General features: G+C 39.0%; 1 protein-coding gene across 1 annotated transcript in view; it reads right to left on the reverse strand.

The window, feature by feature from the left end:
• DDX10 (DEAD-box helicase 10) overlaps positions 1-22814 on the reverse strand; it is a gene marked incomplete at its 5' end in the record, with an annotated part of 179004 nt that overhangs the window by 57195 nt on the left and 98995 nt on the right. Inside the window, 2 exons of the mRNA XM_080614445.1 lie at positions 10948-11109; positions 13307-13420. Of these exons, the coding sequence (XP_080470571.1) occupies positions 10948-11109; positions 13307-13420 (276 nt within the window). The remainder of the gene's footprint in view (positions 1-10947; positions 11110-13306; positions 13421-22814) is intronic.

The raw sequence follows: 22814 nt of genomic DNA on the forward strand, positions 1-22814 counted from the left end.
AATTCTTTACTGAGAGGGTGGTGAGGCACTGGAATGGGTTGCCCAGGGAAGTTGTGAATGCTCCATCCCTGGTGGTGTCCAAGGCCAGGTTGGACAGAGCCTTGGGTGACATGGCTTAGTGGGAGGTGTCCCTGCCCATGGCAGGGGGGTTGGAACTAGATGATCTCAAGGCCCTTTCCAACCCTAACTATTCTATGATTCTATGAGTCTAATAAATACAGCACCAGCCCATAAAGCAAGATTAATAATTCAGCTATACAATCAACACACACATGAGCCAACACAGAATCAAACTGTGCCCTCTTCTATGGTGGTTTTTCTCTGCACAGGTGGATGGAATGAAAACCAGAATTAGCGAGAACTATTTATTAATTACTTAAAAATAAACAGAATGGAGCAGGACTGACTATATAGGAAATTCTGTTTCAGCAATCACTTTTTGTCCACTGCTACATTTTATTACTGCTATCATAGAATCACAGAATCCTAGCATGGTTCAGTTTGGAAGGGGTCTTAAAGATTATATAGTTCCAATCCCTCTGCCATGGGCAGGGACACCTTCCAGTAGACCAGGTTGCTCAAAGCTCCATCCCACCTGGCTTATCCCATGCAGTTTAATATTTGTCTTGTTATAGAGATTAGCAAATCATCTACATGCAAGCAATGTTCCAACTACCAGAATAAATTAACATTCCCAACTGAAAGATAAAACTGAATCAACTTATTAGCATTTCTTTTAATATTATTAAAAAACCCCCACAAACCCAAAACCAAAAACAAACTGGAAATTAAGTTCAAAATTGGTTACTATTAAATAAACAAATCTTAATACCTTCAGGGAAAAAAAGCAAAAGCTTTTTGATTATTTTATGTTTGGTTTGTTTTAATCTCTTAGCATTTGGGTTTAGAAATCTTTTAAATAATCTCTTCAAGCAACAAACTATATTAATATATGGATGCTCAGGGCCCCATCTGTAGAGCTGATGTTTGTAAGTAGGGAAATTGAAACACAAAGGTCTAGTATGACTTATTTAAGACAACATAGGAAAAGTGTGGCATTAAAGGCATGTGAAAGACAAACAGCTGCAATCTTAGCATTAAACAAGCATTGGAAAAAAAGTCTTAGAAGCAGTTGGAAAAAAGGCAACCCTAAATCAATACAAAATACAGTTTAACAGAATTACATCAGGAATTAAGTTAGTTAATAATGTTTAAAAGTAACATTTAAAGCTGTGAGCCAAAATCTTAATGACAAAGTCAACAGGAGTTGCACTGCAAACATGCCAGTATTTTCTAGAGAAAATAAGAGGGAAGAGGCCGATGATGATGCACTTCATCTAATCCTTTGGCTGCTTTCCATGTAAGAGTGGGAATTTATAATCTAGACAGGTCATAGATTCTTGAGCTGTCTTAATGCAGCCACTCTTAAGGAAACACCCAGATCTCATACACCAGATCTAAGAGAGAAAGAAAACCCTGCAACTATCTGCACTTAAACAGATTCAAGTACCCAGCAGCACCCAAGTCCTCAGCAAGCAAAGGCTGCAGCTCCCAGCAGAAGCTGCTTGGTTGCCTCAAAAGCCATGACAGGTAGAGGTCAGCATTTTGGGCAGCTGAGCCATTACCTCCTCCATTACATCCTCTGCCAGGAGAAGCAGCCTGGCACAGAAGTTCCCTTACAACACTAAGGCTACAACTCCACCTTAGCCAAAGTTAAGCCTGTGCTACCTCAGCCACCACCCACAGCTGTGCTTTCCTGGCATTCATCTGATTAGGGTGTACACAAACAACCTACTCTCAGTTATTTCATTTTCTTATTTTTCACATCAACAAGATGAGGCCAAGAACTCTAATTTTGCTGGAAAACTCTTAGAAAACATTCAAGGGCACTTCAAGCTTTAAGTGTAGCCTGTCCAGCTGTTGAAAAGAAAGAAAAGCAAATAATGAGCAAGCCCTTGCCTCCCCCAGCAGCAGAGGGAGGACGGATGGATGCTGCTTCTAAAACTGAAAAGGGATGCTTGTCAACTCACTTGTCAGTATTCATTCCCCTTATCTTAATAGCTCTGCACTTGGAACATAGCGGCAGCATTGCCTGTGCACAATAGCTATGAAAGGGCTAAGGCAGGCTTTCTAACAAAGTAATACTCTCCTGATTTATTTAACATATCTCTAATACTTTTCTTCTTTGCTGTTTAGCTAAATGCTCCTCTCGGCAACCTTCTTCCTTTAACGGTTTGCTCCTACGCTGGCACACACTTTACATGAGAAAATTTCATCATCCTCACCCAGCACCACATTAAACCAACTGCACAATTACACTGAAATCTGACAAATTTCACCTCAAAGTAAAGGACTACTCAAGCGCTTCACTTAATAAAAAGCAAAATACTACACTGAGATTTATTTTCCCTTTCAGATTATTTCCCTTGAAATATGGTGCAATCTCTCTTCAGAATTAATGTGTTGATTGATTTCAAATGTAGTTTGAAATATTACTGAAATACAAATACTACTTTTCATGGGTGCATTTATCTTCAGCATACTGAATGGTTTGTGCTGTCTAGAATCTATTTTTATTTATTGGATATATATATTTTAATATATTTTTTATAATTTTTAACACAGTATTCAGTGTTCTATTACAGTATGTACACGTACTTTCAGTATTACTTTATAAAACTCCAACCAAACACATTTAAATCTTAACTACTCTGTCATCAACAGCAATCATTTCCAAAAGCAGGACTGCGAGTGAGACAGAGCCTATTGTTCTCATTGTAGCAGGGCTGCAACAGGAAAGGGTACACAGGATAAGGTGCAGGGCATTCTCACCCAAGAAATTCCCCATCTAGGCCATGGCTTAGCCAACCATGGGGTTGCCCAGCCAAGGCATGGGAAGAGGATTGTGGCAGAGGCTGGAGAACACAAAAGGTACCATTAAAGCAGAAAGTAAACCCCAAGGAATGCAGTGTGGCACAAGCTACATAAAGGAAAAATAATCCACTGTAAATAAAAGATGACAACTGATTTGCTCACACCATTCTTTTCCTACTAGTTAAAATTACCAGCGTTACTGCTTTTAAAAACAAACTCAGAGTTTGATTTTAACCTTGCAGTATGCAAAGGAAGAGACTTCTTCTTGACAAGTAAACTCGTATCTCTTTTTTCAAATTCCTACATCAAGGACATCTTTCACTGGATCAATTCAATTCCTACAGATTTTAAGTCATTACGAGGTCACCATGGTTCTCCAAGTACTCTCCCTAAGCATGCTAGATATACTTTACTCAAATGCCACCAGTAATGTTCATACTTTTTGAGCATCAGCTCTAAACTTGATGAGTGTTATATCATCCGTAGTATTGTCACTCCCATTTTGGTTACTTAGAGGAAGCATCCTTTCCAGATTCTAAAGAACTATATGTGAATTAATATAAAATTAATGAAGTTAGACTCTCCCACTTTCCCCCCTATAGACCGATGCAAAAATTGTTAGAAAACACTCCTTCTGAACTCAATATTTATTTAAATCTACCTGAGTGGTCTCTCTAGGGATACCTAGATGTGGTTTGCAAGGACATCCTGCAAACAGTAGGACAAAGATGAGACAAAGTATGAAAAGCAATAAAGTGAACACCAACTATCAAGTGGGACTGAACCTGCAGTCTCTTTGATTATGCCATAAAGTTCTTTAATATTGGAGATAACCTGGAGGTTTTCAGGGTTAATAAAACTTTTCAAAATGGAAAAACAACACTAACGCTAATGAGCAGTAAGGCAGACAGTAACAACAGACCTGAACCCCTCAGTCACTGACAGATCACCTCCTTCAGCCTCTGTTTATCAGTCTCATGGGAAAGTGCAAACTTACAAATTTTTGAAAGGCACTGTGCGTGAGACTGTGTGGAAAGCCCAGCATCTGGAAAAGACCAAGGTCAAGGCCAGTGACTGTGTAAGAGCCCTGTGGTGCAGGTTAAGTATCAGACATATTTAGGGTCCATGCTATTATATAAGGGATCACTGAATGCGAGAGTGCTTGCTCTGCAAGTTTCCAATGAGTGTGTTCACAGTTCTGCTAGCAGATGTCAACCCCAATCAGCCAACAAGAAGGAATAAGCTTGTGCTGCCCGTACTGTTCATGCTTATGTGAGTGCTGCCTGCGTTTATCTTTTCTGCCTCTCTAGTCTCTGTGCTACCTATGTGTGTATTGTGTATGCATCTGTGCAATACGTGCGCAGCCTTGCTAGGGCTGGATCTGTAACCTGGAACAGCAGCAGCAGCGTCTATCTAACAGACCTGCAGAAGAAACCTCCAGAGTTGTAATCCAAGGGATTTGGCTTCCTCTACCAGCCTGCAATCTTCCACTTTCAAGAATGAATTTTAATCAGAAAGTTACTGAATAAATTCACGGAGGTAAGTATGCTCTTCCTGAAACTGCAAGTTGCTTATTTTATAAAAGTCTTTCCACAAAGTCTGGTATGAAGAATTTCCTCTTTTAGCCTTGGAAATATATAATTAAGTAATAACATTTGGGAGAGCAAGTATACAAAGGGTGAAATACTACAGTGTATCCTCCTCATTAAAACTATCCACTCTCCTACTATCAAATTAGGGAACCGGAGACAAACCAAACAGAGGTACTCAGTTTCAACACTGTTTCTAAAATGGTTCTGTATTTTCTACTGAATTAATAACAGCATAAGCAAAACTAAGAGACCACATAACTCTGAACTTCACGTGTCACATATCAGCACCATTTCAGCTGCAGAAGGGACACAAAATGTCCTCAGTTTCCTCTCAGAGCTTAAACGCAGTTGTTTAAACGCCTTCCAAGGAGACAGGTAACTACTGCATCTTGCAGTACAGGCCCTTGAAAACAGGCTCAGTTTGTGTACCTATGTGTACTTGGTACTAATACACCCAAATAAAATACTTTTTTTTAGAGAAAGTACTTGTAGCCATCTTCTTACATTGATTGTGCCAACTTCACAGCGTATCTTACTTGCTGGAAAGGGAGCTAAGAAATAAGGCTCCTATTTACTTTTCCTTCAGCACCAATGGGCATTTTTCTGAGTTTGGGTTAGTAATATGGAAAGAGAGGTTATTAAGATGCAAGATGAATCCCTCTCTGCCACTATTTTTCTTCTAACAACAGTGCATTTTCAATTGAAAACCTGAAAAATGGAGTGTGAAAACATGTTCTGAATACTTTATTCACTTCTCCCTTTATTGTCGCTTATAACATTTTACACATTTCAAAAGAGCTCAAATCTATACCTCTTGCTGGGCTGTCATTAAATATCCATTAATGCAGAATTCTTTTCACATCATCTTGATCAGTGTTACTGCCCTTTCCCTCGTGCTCAACTGCTAAAATTTACCTTGCCTCCAAAACTTCGATAAGCATTAATTATATCACAATTATGCCTCAGATTTTATTTATTTTTATCCACCTGATTTTCAAATATTCCCCATTTGCAGAGGAAGGAGAGGATAATAAACTGTGAGACTCACGAAGGAAACCTAATTATAGTCTAGTTGCTTTGCAAGTTTCCACAAGCCCTAAGGCACTGCAACACACATCTAATCCAAGCACTTCATGAACGTGGGTTAGGGTCAAAGGGAAAACTGCGATGAGGGAGATCACTGTGGGAGTCTGCTACAGGCCACCTGATCTGGAGGACTGTGTGAATGAACCCCCCCATAAGCAGATAGGAGCAGCCTCATGCTCACAAGCCCTTGTCCTCACAGGGGACTTCAATCACCCTGATATCTGTTGGCCATAATCACCAAGTAAAAAAGCTATTTTGTGCTAGTTTTGATTTTAGGAAGTCCTTCTTCCCAAAGAAAAACCTTTAATCTTCAAGATTACACTGAAAAAAATGTATGAGAGGGATTCTTAATGGAAGATGACCTAGAAAATAACAAGCTTTATAAAACCACTGCTTTTTCTACATTGACTCTCAATGTAAATCAAAATCTGAATCCATGGGCAAGACATAAAAACCTGGAAGAAACAACATATGCTCTCATAGCATTGGGTGTAAATTATTTGGTTATTCTAAGTTACAATTTTAAAGTCAATGTAGAGACTTCAGTTATTAGCATACATTCAGCTTCAGAGGACTTTTTGATTACTGATGCACCTAACCATGTAGTAGACTGCTACATTTGGTTATAGAGAACGAAAATGCATTTGTCTCTAATGATCTTCTACCTATATAATAGCTTTAATAGATTCAGCAAGTATCAACAATTGATCTAAAGAAAGAAATTAAAACTGCCAAATATATAAACCAGCAGTATCAGCTGTAGTAGGAAGAAAAGGAATTTAGAGGAGGAAATACAAATAAAGATACAGTCACATTTGGAACTTGCTGAAAGTGAAGGAAGAGAAGAAAGTTAGACTAATGTAGAAGTTAAGCAAAGATCTTGAACAAACCTGAAGCAAGAGCAGACATGAAAAATTTAACCACATTTTTTTCAAAAAGCTAGAATTCTTGTAGGAGAATTCAGTAATCAAGGTGGAAACCCAAGAAGCAGGGAGTTGTCACATATGCTGTTAGAAAAGATGTCAAATGGACAAAAATCTACAGCAGTCTGCTTGTGGGAACGAAATTAGAACAAAGATGGGAATGAAATAATTAGCACTATTGCAGAAAGGAAAGGTCAGACGACAAGAGTTCGTGCTAAGCCATAATGTATTTTAGCCGAGAGTGAAGTATGGAGGATTTTAAAAGAAGCAATGACAGTCACAAGGGATGGATTTAAGACTTTGTATAAAAGGGATTGCTGAGTGCCAGTGAGGGGATGTGTAAGATGGGATCAAAGTACGTGACTATCAAAAGCTCCTCTTACAATGACACAAGAAGGGACACTAAGACATCCACACTTGCACAAAATCTGAAGTTATGAAAATAACTCAAGAAAGTCTCCTAGCCTCTTTGTTGCTTTCATATCCTTTGTTGGTAATACACTTTAATCTCTTTTAGGTTTCAATCTCTCCTTCCAAACGATGCTGAGAAATAAGTTACACCACCAGCCTGGCAGGCTTACACACTAAACCCAACTTTTAAGAGCAAATTCAGATAACAATCAGACACCTGATCAGGTTTCTGCAGTACAGTTATGATACATGGACTTGGGCAGCTGTTCTTCCTTCAGATCACTGAGATGCCAGCCAAAGGTTCAAAATCAACTAAGTATCTGCTGCTGAGTGATTAATGTTATCTTTAGGAATGGAAACCTTATGAGGTGGGAGAATTTTTAAACATTATTGAGAAGCCGCTGTGAAAGTGGCCACACGGTTCCTTTTTACTGTAAGACAGTTCGAATTTTTGCCTAGCAGTCTTTTGTTAATGAAGGACTGACAACTCTTCCCTCTGATAATGCAATAAATTCCAAAAAAATATTAGCAAGAAAGCAGTGGCTGAAATGGCTAAAATTAACCGTGACACTTATCTAGGATTTCTAAATTATGCCAAAGAACTTCCCTCCCTGCAGTGTGAATTTAACTAATTACACATTTTCTGTTAGGGGGAAAAAATTAATAGCTGCCCCACATAACAATGTAGCTTCTTCATGGGTCACTGGAACAGTAGATCTTCTGATCACTATACCAGCTTAATACAACCCAAGCGAAAGGAGGTAGTGCTTGACTCAGCTTGGATAAGACAAAAGACCAGGACTTAAAATCATAGAATCATAGAATAGTTAGGGTTGGAAAGGACCTTAAGATCATCCAGTTCCAACCCCCCTGCCATGGGCAGGGACACCTCACACTAAACCATGTCACCCAACACCTCATCCAACCTGGCCTTGAACACTGCCAAGGATGGAGCATTCACAACCTCCCTGGGCAACCCATTCCAGTGCCTCACCACCCTCTCAGTAAAGAATTTCTTCCTTAGATCCAATCTAAACTTCCCCTGTTTAAGTTTGAACCCGTTACCCCTTGTCCTGTCATTACAGTCCCTGATGAAGAGTCCTGCCCCAGCATCCTTGTAGGCCCCCTTCAGATACTGGAAGGCTGCTCTGAGGTCTCCACGCAGCCTTCTCTTTTCCAAGCTGAACAGCCCCAACTTTCTCAGCCTGTCTCCATACGGGAGGTGCTCCACTCCCCTGATCATCCTCGTGGCCCTCCTCTGGACTTGTTCCAACAGTTCCATGTCCTTTTTACGTTGAGGACACCAGAACTGCACACAATACGCCAAGTGAGGTCTCCCGAGAGCAGAGTAAAGGGGCAGGATCACCTCCTTCGACCTGCTGGTCACGCTCCTTTTGATGCAGCCCAGGATACAGTTGGCTTTCTGGGCTGCGAATGCACACTGAAGCCGGCTCATGTTCATTTTTTCCAGCAACCAACACCCCCAAGTCCTTCTCTGCAGGGCTGCTCTGAATCTCTTCTCTGCCCAACCTGTAGCTGTGCCTGGGATTGCTCCGACCCAGGTGAAGGACCTTGCACTTGGCATGGTTAAACTTCATAAGGTTGGCATCAGCCCACCTCACAAGCGTGTCGAGGTCCCTCTGGATGGCATCCCTTCCCTCCAGTGTATCAACCGAACCACACAGCTTGGTGTCATTGGCAAACTTGCTAAGGGCGCACTCAATCCCACTGTCCATGTCACTGACAAAGATGTTGAACAAGACCGGTCCCAACACCGATCCCTGAGGGACACCACTCGTTATTGGTCTCCAGCTGGACATCGAGCCATTGACCACAACTCTTTGCGTGCGGCCATCCGGCCAGACTTGACATATTTGCCCAACTATTACAATCATAGCCATTTCCTAAGCAGCAACAGCTGACTGTCAAGAATCACAGACATAAAGGATGACTTAATGATAAGGTAGAGTAACAGAAATAGATTTAATCTGTGTGGCAGCCTTCCCTTATACAGCCTGTATTAATTAATAGCTAAAGTGAATTGGTATCTCAAACTTGAAGGCCTTCTGAAGTGAGGGCGGAGAAACATATTTAACCACAATTTTAGTGAGATGATGGGGAGGCAAATGATGTTCTACCAAAGTAAATCCTGAACTCCTACCTATAACCTTCTTGCCGCATCTTTCCTTTAAAGTTTCATCTCCTTTAAGTTTGAATATTAGGCTACTAAACTGTTTGTAATACCCTCTCAAAAATTAAATTACAGTCAGGAAACTGAATACTTCACCATGTACAGAGAATTTACCATATGAACTATTTTTCACCTCCAGTTGTTAAGCCACAAGTAAAAAAATCTGAACATGAATGCAGCGACTGAATGCAGGAAGGCAGCCCTAAAAAGCTAGACACACATTTCACAGTACCTCAAACAGAAGTCTTTTTTTTCTTTAATATGTTTCTTTTTGACATACTACGCTTCATGTCTTTCATTTCATTTCATCAAAAATAATAATTAGCTGTAACATGAAGAACACTCATGCAGTGAGTTAGATTACGAGAAACTTGACACTTTCCATACTTACAATAAAACCCCCACAATACTGATGACATAGCCAGTCCCGTTCATTTTGCCTGCTTCACTTTTGAAAAGAGGAATTCTTTTTTTACAGTAGCTCCACAGTTTATTTTTTTTTTAGTGCAGGCAAATATCTGATAATGTCATTTGTTCTCCTCAGCATTATAATGAGGAAACTGTTAACAGACCAAGTAACAAAGTATTTATTTAATCATTGAAGTCTGATGTCAAACGTACAACAGCATCACTCAAAGTGTATTAATTTGACAGTGACTAGCAGATTGATTGGAAACTCAGAAATCAGTCTCTCCTTCTTAGTTTATTAAGCTGCATCCTTGAAATCTGATAGCAATGCTTCCTGTAAAATTGTCTATAATTTCATCTGTAGCACAGAAAACATTTCTTTGCAACTACTTTCAAATGCAAAACTTTGCTAAAGGAAAGGTGAGATTGTTTTGTAGGTGCCAAATGACTGTACCAGGACTATAGTAGACTTTCAAATTAAATGTGTGAAGTATGCTTTGACTTCAGCTGGAATACACCAGCACCTAAATGTAACCTGAAGCTTTCACAAATCCCCTCCAAATTATTTTGCTCAAATACAAAGCTTCATAGACATTAAAACATCTAGCACTAATCACTAGCAATCAGTAGATAAAGTCAAACTGGATAAAGTCAGCATTTGCAGAGCAGAGCAATAAAAACCACCTTTAATGCTTTGAAAATTAGCAGCTTTGAGTACAAAGCAGGCCTTTAATAACATGTAGTCTTGGGATCTCACTTACATCCATTATCCAGAGAAACACAAGCCCTTGTCACAATGACTAACAGCGATCCTTATATTCAAACACACTTGGCTGTGTTCCTTTTGACTGGTACATGACAAGTGCAGAAAACTCTGCTTTGATTCATGAAAAATAATACAGAAAGAAGACAGACTGCAGATACTGAAGTTTTCAAACTGCAGCCAAAGTTATATGACAGTATTTCAATAACTCATTAAATACATTCCGATAGCCCCAGTAACACTGATGCAAAAAGTTAGCACTTTTGCCTACCTGAAATGTAATACTGAATGTTGAGCAAGTGGTAGTCTGAAGGCATTTCAGTAACACTCTTTCAATTCCCCTTCCTCCTAAACATCTTCAGCATGCTAGAGCACATATGCCAAACATCACTTTACTTTTGTGAAACATACTCTTTCACTGAACAGTGTTTAAAAAAAACTATGCTCCCACTAAACTCTCAGCAGATTTTTTAAACATGTAAATTAAGCTCCAATGTTACCCTCAACTGGTATTGCATAAGGCTTTGTGTTATCCAGCTACTTAGGTCAGAACAGTCTTCCTGAGTGCAATGTAGTCCTGAAAATTTAAATGAACTTGTACTCATTTCACAAATACATTTAAGTGCTTTTCTTCACTGAGCAATCCATATCACATTCTCTATTTCTGCACTTCAGTAACTGAAGTAGAAATCAACTTACCCTATGTTTTTCCTTTACTTTCTTCCTATATTCTTCTTTGTCAAATTTGTCTTCTTCCCGTAGTATCTCTTTAGCTTTATCTAAGTTGATACCACTGGCATCATCTTCCTCATCTGCTTGCGTCAAACTGGATTTTTGCACAGGTGGCCACTGCTGCACTAACTGAATTACAGAGGTCAACATGAAAAATAATGGTTAGAAACATTCTTTCCATATCCAAGTTTTGATGCCCTAAATATTCCAATACCTTATTTTTCTATACTATAAAAGATCATTTGGAAAGGAAACAATACTTTTGCACTATACAAACTCAGATACATTATTTAACATCACATTCAGTCAAAAATCAGTATTTGAAAAAAATATCTCCATTACACCCTATTCCTGTTTAATGGATTCACTTGAACTTTTTCCCTTATTTTTCTCTCTTTGCCTAATGGAACAAGTAATTTATAATCCTCCTAGTCATTCTGGGAGAAAAATGATACTTACTTTAAAAAAACGACTCTCCAGAATATATGGAACAAAACACTGCTAAATCTAAACAGTATGTTTTTACATAAACAATCAATATTGCAAACATTAACTGAGATAAAAATGAAACAAGCCTTCATCACACAGTACACAAAAAACCATGACGGCAGGCTAACATTCTGGGAGAAGCAAGGATGATTCAAGTTTGCCTTGCAGATGACATGCTGAATACGCCTTCCTAAAACATCTGAAGCTCTAGAGCAAAGACAAAGACTACATACTCACCAACAAAATATCCCCACCTATCTTATGACCTAATAGCTTATACCTCATGGTATGAGCAGACATTATCTGGGGGTAGTCACTGCAAAATCATTCTTGCTTATGGACTAGTAGAGTAGTAACTGCTAAAAAGAAACTATATGGCAGAAAATACAGAATGTCTTTCAGATACAATTACAAAATCAAACATGTTTAGGACTCCCGAATGCACGTCGGATGTTATTCACCTGGACACTGATAAAGCCAACCTACTGTTTCTACTTCCTTTTGTAAAATGGAGTGGGTTTTTTTGTATTTTCCAGAAAGATGCTTTTCCTAAAGGAGTTTTATTTTATCAAAGAGAAGTGTGTGGACTAGAACAGTAAAACTTTAAAGCACAGTTTTACAGAGCTCAGAAAAGAAGCAGGAACAACATCCATAGATGCAAACTTTATGTTTTCTTAACTAAGTCACCCCTTCTCTATTGTGTTGCTTTTCTAACTATAATCTTTGCGCTAGCTATTTTTCCTCCATCCTCACTCCTTTCTGCTTCATTGCATAGACAAATAAAACATTTGCATAAAAGCAACAGCTTTTGAATGTCTAAAAATATCTGAAGACATAATTCCCAGTCAATGGGGCAACCTCCAAAACCCTGCAGATTTTGTCTAACATCATTAATTACATGCCTATACTACCTTTACCTGCAAGATAAAATGCTTTAGTTTATTTGGTCACAAAAGCAAATTACCTACTTGCAAAGATGACCTCTCTTTCAGTTTATGTCTTACTGAAATTAATCTAGAGTTTAAAAAAAAAACCTATTTTTTTCCTAATGCTGGAAGTGGAAAAACAACGTACACAGATCTGAAGCAGTGAAATCAAATCTTAGAAAAGTTTATGGAGCATGGAGACTTGCTAGTGAGGTTATCGCCAGAATGAAACCTTACAGTGACTACCATCCACTGTAGTTCCTTTCAGTATAAAATAAATACATTTTTCCAGAGGCTATTAAGAGATCCAATTAAATTATTGGCAAATTTCAATGCACTACGTCAGCACCAGTAAGTGAAAATGTGGTACTTCCTTAGCTTTCCTAACAAATTTTTTAATCTAGAAATACTGAATGCTGGAAGGAAAACCAGGGGCTTCTTTTAATTGCAATACAGTAACTCAAGACTTAGGGGAGCTTTGGCAAAACTTTGACTTAGGGGAGCTACAGGAAAACTGGTTTACATTTCTCTAATGAAAAAATAGGCTCTTCATTCTCCTAAAATTGAGGATAATGGGCAAAAAAGAGGCAGAGCTCTGTACATCTACTAACAGCTCTCATACAAGTATCTTATACACACAAAGGTGAAAAGAGGTGAATGCTCAGCATTCCTTTTTCCCAATGAAACTGCATTCTAAGTGGAAGCTGACCAGTTTTGCAAAACTTAAACCAATTAAAGAAACCACACACTTTTGAAAAGTGCATCTTTTTTATATGGACCTAAAGTAAAATTATTTTTGTCTTTATAGAAACTACAAATTCAATTCAACTACAATTCAATACAAATTTGGAAGATTTACAATATGCAGCACCATATCCCACCAAAATACAGTTATTTTGAATTGATCTTACCTCTCCATCTTCGGTAAAGACTATTTTTGTGTTGACTTTAAATTTCTTCTTCAAGATTTTTTTGGCTTCTTGGGTTTTAGTAGTTTTTTTCTTCATCTTTGATTTTGATACATTCTGTATAAAAGAAAATGAGATTTTTTTTTTCTATTCACAGAGTACGTGCTTCAAACTTTCTCAAAAGCAATTAGCTATATTAGAATGTAATTCCTAAAACACATGAGTAAGAGTAATTTCGAGTTAAAAATTAGCTCACAGACTTTTTATAAAAGTGTTTTAATCACGCTGTATCATGTAGAACTCATTTACTCTAATGAAAATTCAGCATAATTTAAATCCTGCCAGCAGCAGGACACCTGACTCATTCATTTCTCACTAACCTTTTTGGGACAAAGACACTACATTCACCAGCTTACGCTGTTAGCAAGCCTTATCAGACAAGAAATCCAGTAGAACTGACTGGAGCCATTAGCTACAACTGATCAAATACTACTTTCACCTCAACAGTCATCAAATTGTCCCCAGGCACCACAGCACACCAGTTGGAGTCACTTCTGTGTCAATGAAAGGCACAAATGGCCATGCAAGAACCTTCCTATTTCATAATTTTTGTTCCTTGCAGTCCCATCAGGGTATAGAACATCAGTTCTTGATGTTTACCAAACTTAGCATTAAATAACATTTAGAATCACAAAAGCTATAAGCATCATAGGAAAAAAGCTGTAGTGAAACAAAGTGGTGATGACACTATACGGAAACTAACAAATGAGTCAGCAAAGATTGTGAATCCAGACATTAACATTGCTTCCAACAGATTCAGGTGGTTCTTTCTTGGCTACCCCTGAGAAAGCAGCACTGACCAGAGAGAGCAAGTATTATCAGCAAAACAGCATCCCTGTATAAAACATACTGACACTGAAGTTACATTTATTATTTGTGTGTTCAATATTGCTGTTAGAAAGAAGAGGTGAGGAGGTAACTTTTATTTTTGACAAAGACTGAGGATTTATCCAGGCTATTTTCACATTCTGGAGGTGGACTGCGATTCTGGAAAGACCATTTTAGTAAATTCTGTAAAATACAGTGGAAAACAAATCATCACATCTACAGCTAGCCTGCATAGGTTTCGCAGAGCCACCCATCTGGTGGCAACATCATGGAACCAATGAGCATAGAGAGTAACAACCTCCAGCTTTTCTTCTGAGAGCTTTCCTTGCAAGAACAAAGGCCATATCATATGTGTTCAGGCATCTAACAGGACGCAGCACAGACAAAAGACATTTGAAGCCATAACTACTACTGCAGAAAGTATTGTGCTGGAATACATGGCGACTCCATAGCAGAAGACCCACAAATCATTCATCATCCTGCAAAGACTGCAAAGCTCCACTACTCAGGAAGAAGTGCCTGAAGAACAGTCACTAAACTGCCTAAACTTCTGATAAATAATAGCAAGTGGCCAAAGCAATCAGAGGAAAAAAATAAGAAAAAATAAAAAAAAATGAGCTTTTCATCACTTTTTATTTTGGTAATTTTCATCAGTTTCATGTTCTATACCAAATCCACTATAAAAGGAGGCAAAAAAATTAATTCAGAGAGGCACTGTCATTATGGTCAGCACACTAATGCACTGAAATATGAACTATAAAAGAGAAAAATTACAGCCTTCCTAACAGGAAAAATGGCTTGTGACAGCTACTGCGCTGTTATCAAGTAATGACCATATCTATTATAGGAAATAGTAACCGTAGCAGCACTTATGTCCTCAGTATTGCCATATGATTTTTGTCGCACTGTGCACCTACTACTGCTTAGGCACACCTTTAACAGCTCAGAAAGCTCTGCTATTCCCTCAGTCCTGGTGCTTATCCTACAAATATATTGTTTGAGAGTCTGCATAAGCACAAAACCTTTACCTCGAAATAAAGGCTATTTAGTAGAACAACGGGAATTGTCCAGGAGAATTTAAAGAGAGCTGTACTTCAAGGGTAGTAGGATAATACTTAAACAACATTTCCTTTCACCAGGTGCTTTTGATTGTTTTGGGGGATTTGGGTGGGGTTTTTTTTGCTTTGCCTTGCTTTTGGATTTGGGTGGTTTTCTGTCTGTTTTTTATAATGATCTTAAGGTCCTTTCCAACCCTAACTATTTTATGATTCCATGATTTCTGCACTGCCTGCATTACTGGTACCAGCATAATATGGTAATGCAGAAAAAAAAAAAAAAAAGTGACTGAAAGCTTCAAATTGGTACATTTATATTTTTTAAAATGATATTTAAATGTGAATCTCAGTTTTCTGTATTTCTTGGTTTAAAACAAGTTTTCCTGACTAAAGAACACAAATATCCAATGTGCTGTCTCTCTATGCATACATGGGCAACGTTTCCAGTTGTACCTTTTCCCCCCCTCCCTCCCCTGTGTGATTTTGAGAAGCAGAAGTATTTTGATACTGCGAAGTAGCATGGAAAAAAATGGGATAGGACAAAATTTCCAAGCAAAAGGAGGAACAAGACGGGAAGAAAAAAATGGGAGGCTAAATTCTCTCACTACAAACCTAAAAAGTATAGTATAAAATCAATGTGTGAATTTGGCAGATTTACAATATGCAGCATTAAGGCAAGGCATGAAATCATAATTTCAAAACTCATACAGGGAAGAGCATCAGTATAAACTCTACACACACCATAGATAATTAAAGTGGTTTTTATTAGGACATTTTCACTGCTTTACTAAACTTAACACTATCCAAAGGCGATAGCTATCAAGGTTCCTCAGCTTCAGACACTGTCTCCTGACTGATGGTCACAGTTTAAGACCAAAAGGGCTCAGACAGCAAAACATTTTCATCACAAATGCAAGTTGCAAAATTGTGCCCACATGACTTCACTGTTCAGCAGAAGAAGTGGTGCAGCCCACCAGGGAAGTTGGGGGGGTTAGTGGGGTGGTTCCTGACATGGCCTCCACGTCCCAGGGGGTAGGCTACCTGGTCCATAAGAAAAGTCAGGCAGGTGAGCCATAGACTGTAAATAGTCCTGGAGCTACCATGGGGTCCCAAAAATGCTTTGGTCCTCTCCTGGGGATCTCTCTTACATTGTTCTGGAGTCACTATATAGTCCTAAAATCTCTCCTGTCACCCGAGTCTCTCCCTCCATATGCCTCTAGTAGCATCTTTTAGAGCATCTACTCCCCACATCTCAAGAACCTTTCTTCGTATCTCCTGCCCCAGTGGCTACTGCTCTATCTTTAACATAATCTGAGCCAGGAGGTCCTCCAACTGGCTGCAGTCTTGACACAGGATATGGTGTTTTCATCCATCTCAGCTCACAGCCTCCTCACCCACCCACACTACCCTTGCGGCTCCTTACTCAAATACCCAAATCCCTCACTCAAATTTCTAATGCCATTGCCTGTCTTTGCTTTGCTCACACATTTGAACAGGTACATTGAAACATCAAATTCCCATCAAGCAGGAATCTGATTCATCCACTGTAAGAAGCTTAATACCACTGGATAGCAGACCTCAGGCTTTCATAATCTTCAGAGTCAATACCGGTTTCCTACGTTTTCAAGCCATTCTGCTTATTCATTTCCCATTTTAATCTCTTTTACTAGAAGATACTATAACTTAAAAGCAGCAGGCTGGCATTTAACCCACATTCTCTGTGGCTTCACCTCTTCACAATGAGTTCACCAAACCTGCAGACACCGCCAGCTGCTGGAGGCTGCCAAAAGGTCTCCAACTGTTAACCTCAAGTGCTGCAAAGCACACAACTGCGGCAGGAGCAATGACTTCTCCTTAACTGCTCAGTAAACAGCTGAAATCTGAGGTCACAGGCTTTGCAGGCAGAAGCACTGTCACATCAGCAGACAGGAACAGATGAAGGGTTTCTGCTGATAACCAGACCTTGCCCCCAGTGCCAGAGCAAGCCATGCGTCTGGATGTTTTAAAGTGAGCTGAGAGGGCATAGCAGCTCCCTACGCTGACTGTCAGTCAGAAAACACTGTATCAAAACCTGCTCAACTAATATGTACCCAAGCAAATCCATTTCTAAAACTTAATTATACCATCAAATAAGCCCTCAACACACACAGACTGTGCATGCATGGACTGGGCACAGGTTTTCATGTTGCTGTGAGATATCACAGGGATTCTGCAGCTGAATTTACACAAGATAAAGCACCAGCCACTGCACACACGCATGCCTCCTTCTCAATGAGAAGAGGGTACCTGCTGCTCACCAGCATGTACATTTTGCCACATGCCCAATAAAACTGGCCCTCAAGCTTACCTTTTCTTCTATGAAGAAATGGCAATAAACTGATCAAACAAGACCGGAGTGATAATCAACCTACTTAGAATGGTATGTAACAGTTAAGTATTAGATGTAACAGTTAAGTACTAGAAGCTGAGTCACACAAGTTTATAAAAATTCTATAAAATGTAGGCTCAGCTGCAGGCTTGGGGGATTTTCTATTGTTACTAATCAAAAGCCTAAATTTCTTCTTCCTTTCACACGTGTACATGCCAGATGGCTTGCTGGATTATTTAATGAGTTAGAATAAAACCTAGCTCTTAGAAGCACAGAAAATTCAAACATTTTGATATATAATCAGAAACAATACAGTTAATACGCAAGTTCTTTTCCATTTTTCTCAAGGAGCAAGCTTTTGTTTTCTTGCTTAAAAGATCAAAGACTATTTTTCAATTAATTTTTATTTTCTGAAAAGACAGGGCATCAGGAACACAAATGTCAGAAAGTTTTGCAATTCTAATATGGAATAATTTTTCTCATTAATACAGTTTTTCAAGTCAATAGTTTCGAACTGAGTGTGCAATCCTCAGTAACTCAGTATCTAAGCACTTACAGTATCTTAGAGTAACCAAGACAATCACATTTGCTTTGACCTTTGGAGTGTTACAAATCATCAAATGCAAAGTTTCTTTATTTCTAACTGCAACTTCCTTTTTAACTTCCACTCAACAAGCCTGCAAAAGCCAGCACAGTACATTCACTACAGAAGCTGTCTAACAAAAGGACATTACTGTGGCAGGGTAAAATATCAGTAGAAAAAGTTAACAATTTTCCACTCATGTTAGCTATAACAAGCATTACTGCTTTTCTAGGGTATTTGTGGGCTTTTTTTCTCCCCTCTGCTTATACTTTACAATTCCCAGGAAGAATGGTGCTGTACCTGAAATATTTTCCCATCTCTCCCAACATTATTACATTACTTTACCCAGAATTCAACGCAACCGCCTCTGAGAAACAAAAATCGATGTGGTACTCAATTTCACACACTTGTTTTGTATTTCTTCAAGAAACTGCCCACAACAGCAGCAAGTATTACCACATTTTTTATTATCACCAAGCATGGCAATCCCCATGTCAAGCTATTGAGTTCAGACTTAGAACTAATTCCCCACAGAATAAGACACAGGCTTGCCAGATTTGAAGCTACCAAACTTTAGACAAAGAGAAGAGCCATCTTCTTCATGCTCCAGAGAGCTTACAGACATGGATTTTATCTGACAGGTACTACAAAACCTTCAGAAGATTGAATATCCTCCAACCACTGGCCTAAAGCAGCCTAACCATCAAGCATTACCTCTCAACCCCATAAACTTCCCAAACTCAAAATACAATGCTTTGATTACCTACAACAAAGAAAAGGTTAAGAGAAATTTTCACTCCTCCTGACAGATATCTAACAATAGAAGCAGAAGTGAGATACAGACTTCACACCTTACACATAATCATAAAACATAAGAAGCAAAAAATCAGGAGAAGCAAAAAACCAGACTTTGAAGTCCGTATTACTTCAAGTACCTACAAGACTCTGAACACCAAAAAGCTTCTTCTTAGTAATACAATTTGATTCAACCACTCATCTGCCTTCCTGTTGAGCTTAAAGGACCAGAGAAGCAGAAATCCTAGGATGCAGCATAACCACAAGGAGATGTATAGATGCTGGTTTCCTTCATGATCTGTAGTAGCTACATGGTCTCTGCCTTAATTTCAAGCCCACTTCTCCGCAATGACAGCTATTTCAGTCCTTCCTGATTTCTGCTGACTGCTCAAAAGCCACCAGCTGCTTTCTGCTGTCATGAACACCAGAACAAGCCAAAGTCACTAAGAAGCAGAAAAGTTCCTTAAACCATCCTTCCACTTCCACAACATAACTCCCCCAGCCCTTCCCAGAAAACTAAGTTTATTTGTTAACACAGAATCATAGAATAGTTAGGGTTGGAAAGGACCTTAAGATTATCTAGTTCCAACTCCTCTGCCATGGGCAGGGACACCTCACACTAAACCCCTTCAGATACTGGAAGGCTGCTATAAGGTCTCCACGCAGCCTTCTCTTCTCCAGGCTGAACAGCCCCAACTTTCTCAGCCTGTCTTCATACGGGAGGTGCTCCAGTCCCCTGATCATCCTCGTGGCCCTCCTCTGGACTTGTTCCAACAGTTCCATGTCCTTTTTATGTTGAGGACACCAGAACTGCACACAATACTCCAAGTGAGGTCTCACGAGAGCAGAGTAAAGGGGCAGGATCACCTCCTTCAACCCGCTAGTCATGCTCCTCTTGATGCAGCCCAGGATACAGTTGGCTTTCTGGGCTGCGAATGCACACTGAAGCCGGCTCATGTTAAGTTTCTCATTGACCAACACCCCCAAGTCCTTCTCTGCAGGGCTGCTCTGAATCTCTTCTCTGCCCAACCTGTAGCTGTGCCTGGGATTGCTCCGACCCAGGTGTAGGACCTTGCACTTGGCATGGTTAAACTTCATAATGTTTTCTCAGCCCACCTCACAAGTGTGTCGAGGTCCCTCTGGATGGCATCCCTTCCCTCCGGCATATCAACCGAACCACACAGCTTGGTGTCATCGGCAAACTTGCTGAGAGCGCACTCAATCCCACTGTCCATGTCACTGACAAAGATGTTGAACAAGACCGGTCCCAACACCGATCCCTAAGGGACACCACTCGTTACTGGTCCCCAGCTGGATGTTGAGCCATTGACCACAACTCTTTGCATGCGGCCATCCAGCCAGTTCTTTATCCACTGTGTGGTCCGTCTATCAAATTGATATCTCCCTAATTTAGAGACAAGGATGTCATGTGGGACAGCGTCGAACTTAACATGTGTTGAGTTTCTTTTAACGTAATACAAGCGAGGCTGATTTTGCTGTGGTGATGTATTCTAAGAGAACTGAACACAGCTTTTACAGTAATGGTTATGACGATAAGGATAATTCCAGGTTGGTATTCAAAAGAAAAAAGCACTTGGCATACAGAACAGCACAGATATGAATCCTTTCCAAGTCACAGCAACAAAAAAAAAAAAGGAAATAAGGAAAGCGTCTAATACTACTATCCAATATTGATAGCCACATTACGGACAAAGAACACAAGACCAGTAGTTCACTGCATTATCATTCCCATTTAAATTGCCCTTTATATTACAGAAACAGCAACAGATAAAAGAAACCATAGCAAAGACAGAACTGTACTATGGCAACGACATGCATAGATGATGCTTGCCTTTGTTTTTAATTACTGTTGCGACAAAAGATTACATCTGAATTTTAGAGATTTTTGTTTCGTTAGAGACGATGTCTCCGCAAACAATACACTCATATTTTCTATAACATAAATTAAATTAAGCCATGCAAACTGAAGAGAACTAAGCTTAAGATTAAAATCTCAGCCTTTAACACAAAATGAAAAAGGTTTACAAACTTGCTAAGTTACAACTTGCTAAAACAACTGGAATTTTGTGCAGTATATTTACATGTATAAGCTTGGTTCTATGTTTAGATGGGTATTTCCTACAACTCTTTGCATTTAATGAAGGTATTTATTAAGGAGATTATTTTTTATTTGTATATAGACTACGATAGCAGAAAAAAGGAGAAAGAGGTACCAGTAAATGGCTCCATGCCCAGTATTTCTCTCCAACCACAGACAAGAACTAAGCTTACAGAAATCTTTATTAAATGGTTCTTCAGTGATAAATCTTACTCCTGTTTCTAACTGACACCACACAGCAGTATATCTGTAGAATACTGCTAAAACACCTTACCATCTAAACAGTGGCAAAGACACCAGCATTTTCAACACGAACTATCTTTGCAGGGTATTAGGGGTTTCATCAGTAGCTCTGCACTTCCAACTATGAACTTAGATTCATACAATCATAGAACTGTTTGGGCTGGAAGGGACCTTCAAAGGTCATCTAGTCCAACCCCCCTGCAATGAGCAGGGACATCTTTAACTAGCTCAGGTTCCCCAGAACCACATCCAGCCTGGCCTTGAATGTCTCCAGGGATGGCACATCCACCACCTCTCTGAGCAACCTGTGCCAGTATTTCATCACCCTCATTGTAAAGAATTTTTTCTTCATACCACGCCTGAATCTCCCCTCTTTTAGCTTAAATCATTACTCCTCATCCTATTGCAACAGGCCCTGCTAAAAAGTGTTTCCCTATCTTTCTTATAGGCCCCTTTTGTAGAACCACAAATAGAAATTAACAGAATTCAGAAATCATGGGTACGCATTCCTGAAATGCTTTCTGAAATACATCTTTATCCTCACAGCAGCATTTATCATCTACAAATTTAAACCAAATCATGAAAATAATAAAAAACGGGCATCTGTGTCCTTTCATCCCTGAGAAAATGTTCACTGCTCTCATTTTCTATATTGAAAAAAAGAATGTTAATATATTACCCTGATTTAAAATCCCACAATACCAGAAGGAACCACAAATAAGCAGCATTGCACAACCAATTTTTCATGCTTTTTTCTCTCTATCTTTCCCTCTCCCTCTGCTTTCTTTTTTTTTTTTTTTTTTGTTTTGTTTTGTTTTGTTTTGTTTTGTTTTGTTTGGGGTTTTGGTTTTGGTTTTCTGTTTGTTGTTGGGTTTTTTTTAATATATATCTCTGACTCCTCCACAAAACAGGAAGATTTTAAAGAATACTTTAGTGAAGAGTCAAGCTCCCTAACCCACAAAACAAATGTTTGATTTCAGTACTATAAATTATGTCATTCTACACACAACTCTAGTAAATCTGCAAATGCCAAAACTGTTGTCACTGATCTGCAAAATAATATATCTTATTCTACAAATCTTTAAGTACATCATAGAAGAAATAATATCTAAGTTTATCACTGCAAGACGCAATATGAACAAAACTACTATTTAAGAAATGTGTTATAGTAATTAGATAATATCTCACTCTGAAAGCTGTCTCTATTTAATACACTTTTTAACTTTCCAATACAACTACCGCATTAGCCTGAAAATCTCCATTACCTGTAAGCATAAGCAGCAATGACAACCCTTTCTGAAGCATTAGATCTTTAGCAACACAAGACTACAACTTCTCATGCAGTTTATTTAAAAGGAAGGTGTAACAGAGAATTGTGTACTACTTTACATATTTCTAGGCAAAAAGTATATTAAGTTATAACTGACTATGCCTGAATTAATGAAGATAAAGACATTCCA

Source organism: Psittacula echo, assembly GCF_963264785.1.
Source record: "Psittacula echo genome assembly, chromosome: 3".
Classification (NCBI taxonomy): Eukaryota; Metazoa; Chordata; class Aves; order Psittaciformes; family Psittacidae; genus Psittacula; species Psittacula echo.